Below are 2,500 nucleotides of genomic sequence, written 5' to 3'. Positions count from 1 at the left end.
AGTCCAGTACGAGACCAGTAAGAGTCCAGTACGAGACCAGTACGAGTCCAGTACGAGACCAGTACGGGTCCAGTACGAGTCCAGTACGAGACCAGTACGAGTCCAGTACGAGACCAGTACGAGTCCAGTAAGAGTCCAGTACGAGACCAGTAAGAGTCCAGTATGAGACCAGTACGAGACCAGTACAGAGACCAGTACAGAGACCAGTACGACTCCAGTAAGAGTCCAGTAAGAGTCCAGTACGAGACCAGTACGAGACCAGTACGAGTCCAGTACGAGACCAGTACGAGTCCAGTACGAGACCAGTACGGGTCCAGTACGAGTCCAGTACGGGTCCAGTACGGGTCCAGTACGAGACCAGTACGGGTCCAGTACGAGTCCAGTACGAGTCCAGTACGAGACCAGTACGAGTCCAGTACGAGACCAGTACGGGTCCAGTACGAGTCCAGTACGAGTCCAGTACGAGACCAGTAAGAGTCCAGTAAGAGTCCAGTACGAGACCAGTAAGAGTCCAGTATGAGACCAGTACGAGACCAGTAAGAGTCCAGTACGAGACCAGTAAGAGTCCAGTATGAGTCCAGTACGAGACCAGTATGAGTCCAGTACGAGACCAGTACGAGTCCAGTAAGAGTCCAGTACGAGACCAGTAAGAGTCCAGTATGAGACCAGTACGAGACCAGTACAGAGACCAGTACGAGACCAGTACAGAGACCAGTACAGAGACCAGTACGACTCCAGTAAGAGTCCAGTACGAGACCAGTACGAGTCCAGTACGAGACCAGTACGAGACCAGTACGAGTCCAGTACGAGACCAGTAAGAGTCCAGTATGAGACCAGTACGAGACCAGTACAGAGACCAGTACGAGACCAGTACAGAGACCAGTACAGAGACCAGTACGACTCCAGTAAGAGTCCAGTACGAGACCAGTAAGAGTCCAGTACGAGACCAGTACGAGTCCAGTACGAGTCCAGTACGAGACCAGTACGAGACCAGTACAGAATCCAGTACGAGACCAGTACGAGTCCAGTACGAGACCAGTACGAGACCAGTACGAGTCCAGTACGAGACCAGTGCGAGACCAGTGCGAGACCAGTACGAGTCCAGTAAGAGTCCAGTACGGGTCCAGTACGGGTCCAGTACGAGTCCAGTACGAGACCAGTACGGGTCCAGTACGAGTCCACTACGAGTCCAGTACGAGACCAGTACGAGTCCAGTAAGAGTCCAGTACGAGACCAGTAAGAGTCCAGTATGAGACCAGTAAGAGTCCAGTATGAGACCAGTAAGAGCCCAGTATGAGACCAGTAAGAGTCTAGTATGAGACCAGTAAGAGTCCAGTAAGAGTCCAGTACAGGCCCAGTTTAAACCAGTCTCACCTGATCCTGCTCTGGTTGAGTGTCTCCATGCTGGCGTGTCTGTCGTCCACCTCTCTGACCAGCTGCAGGTTCCTCTGATGGGCCTGATCCAGGTCTGTCTTCACCTTGTCCCGCTCACGGCAGGCCTGGTCCACCAGCACCCTGCGCGCGCGTGCGCGCACACACACACACACACACACACACACACACACACACACACACACACACACACACACACACACACACACACACACACAGTGTCATCTCTAGCGTTAGTCTAGCTTAGCGTGTGGACTGATCCACATCTAGCATCACGGTGTGACATCATCAGACCCACTGCAGGTGTTGGATCTCGTTCTTGTAGGAGATCAGAGCCGCCTGTTCGATGCCGTTCCCGCTGACCAGCAGCTCGTTGTCCAGAGCCAGAGTCAAATCAGCCAGACTGAGACGCTCCTCCAGAGGGAAGTCCAGAGTCTGGAACAAGACGGGTAGAGGTACACTATAAAGTACATTATTTAGTAGTAGTATGAAGTAATACAACATGGAAATACTCAAGTGAACTACCTCAACATCCCCCTGAAGTACAGTAGGTGTTGTTGTTGTTGTTTATTAAAGTGTGTGCAGCTCACAGAGGAGACCTGAACCTGGATCTCAGAAACCTGGTCCTGCTCCTCTGACAGGAACCAGAGGAACCTGAGGTTCCTCCAGACCCTCTGAGTGGCTAAAGTAGCATTCAGTGATAAAGTCACTAAGAGGAACTCTAGTTGGTTCTGTTGCCCCCTGTGGACTAAAGTGGAAGTGTTTCTGAGCACCAGACTCCCTTTAGAAATCCTCTCGTTTTACTGCAGCAGGGTCTGACAGTCTGACCCTCTCAGTCCTGGTTCTGGTTCTTCCGTGCCTCCCTTCTCTCCAGCGGGTCCAACCTGGATCTAAACGGTCGGCTTCATTGAGACAAAGAACCATAGCTCCTCCTACACAGATCTCCACATGACTCTAACCCCCCCCCCCCACACACCCGGTCCTAGTCCCGGTCCGTACTGACCTGCAGGATGTCCCGGCCGTTCCGGATGCCCTCCTCGGTCCAGAGGGCGACGACCCGCTCGGTGCTGGTGCATCCTGAGCCCTCGTCCAGCCGGCTGAGGACCCT

General features: G+C 53.2%; 1 protein-coding gene across 5 annotated transcripts in view; it reads right to left on the bottom strand.

Annotated features, from left to right (window-relative positions):
- Positions 1 to 2,500, bottom strand: part of ninl (ninein-like) — a 25,596-nt gene that overhangs the window by 13,439 nt on the left and 9,657 nt on the right. For all 5 annotated transcript variants that reach the window (XM_068734452.1, XM_068734455.1, XM_068734454.1 and 2 more), the window contains exons 8-10: positions 2,396 to 2,500; positions 1,691 to 1,827; positions 1,375 to 1,515 (exon numbers count right to left, since the gene is read on the bottom strand). The exon at positions 2,396 to 2,500 is cut by the window's right edge and continues 69 nt beyond it. In XM_068734452.1, coding sequence (XP_068590553.1) covers positions 1,375 to 1,515; positions 1,691 to 1,827; positions 2,396 to 2,500 — 383 coding nt within the window. The remainder of the gene's footprint in view (positions 1 to 1,374; positions 1,516 to 1,690; positions 1,828 to 2,395) is intronic.

Source organism: Cebidichthys violaceus, unplaced genomic scaffold (genome assembly GCF_023349555.1).
Source record: "Cebidichthys violaceus isolate CVI_PGR_0920_01 unplaced genomic scaffold, fCebVio1.0.p SCAF_64, whole genome shotgun sequence".
Classification (NCBI taxonomy): domain Eukaryota; kingdom Metazoa; phylum Chordata; class Actinopteri; order Perciformes; family Stichaeidae; genus Cebidichthys; species Cebidichthys violaceus.
This window is presented reverse-complemented; position numbering and strand designations above follow the sequence as displayed.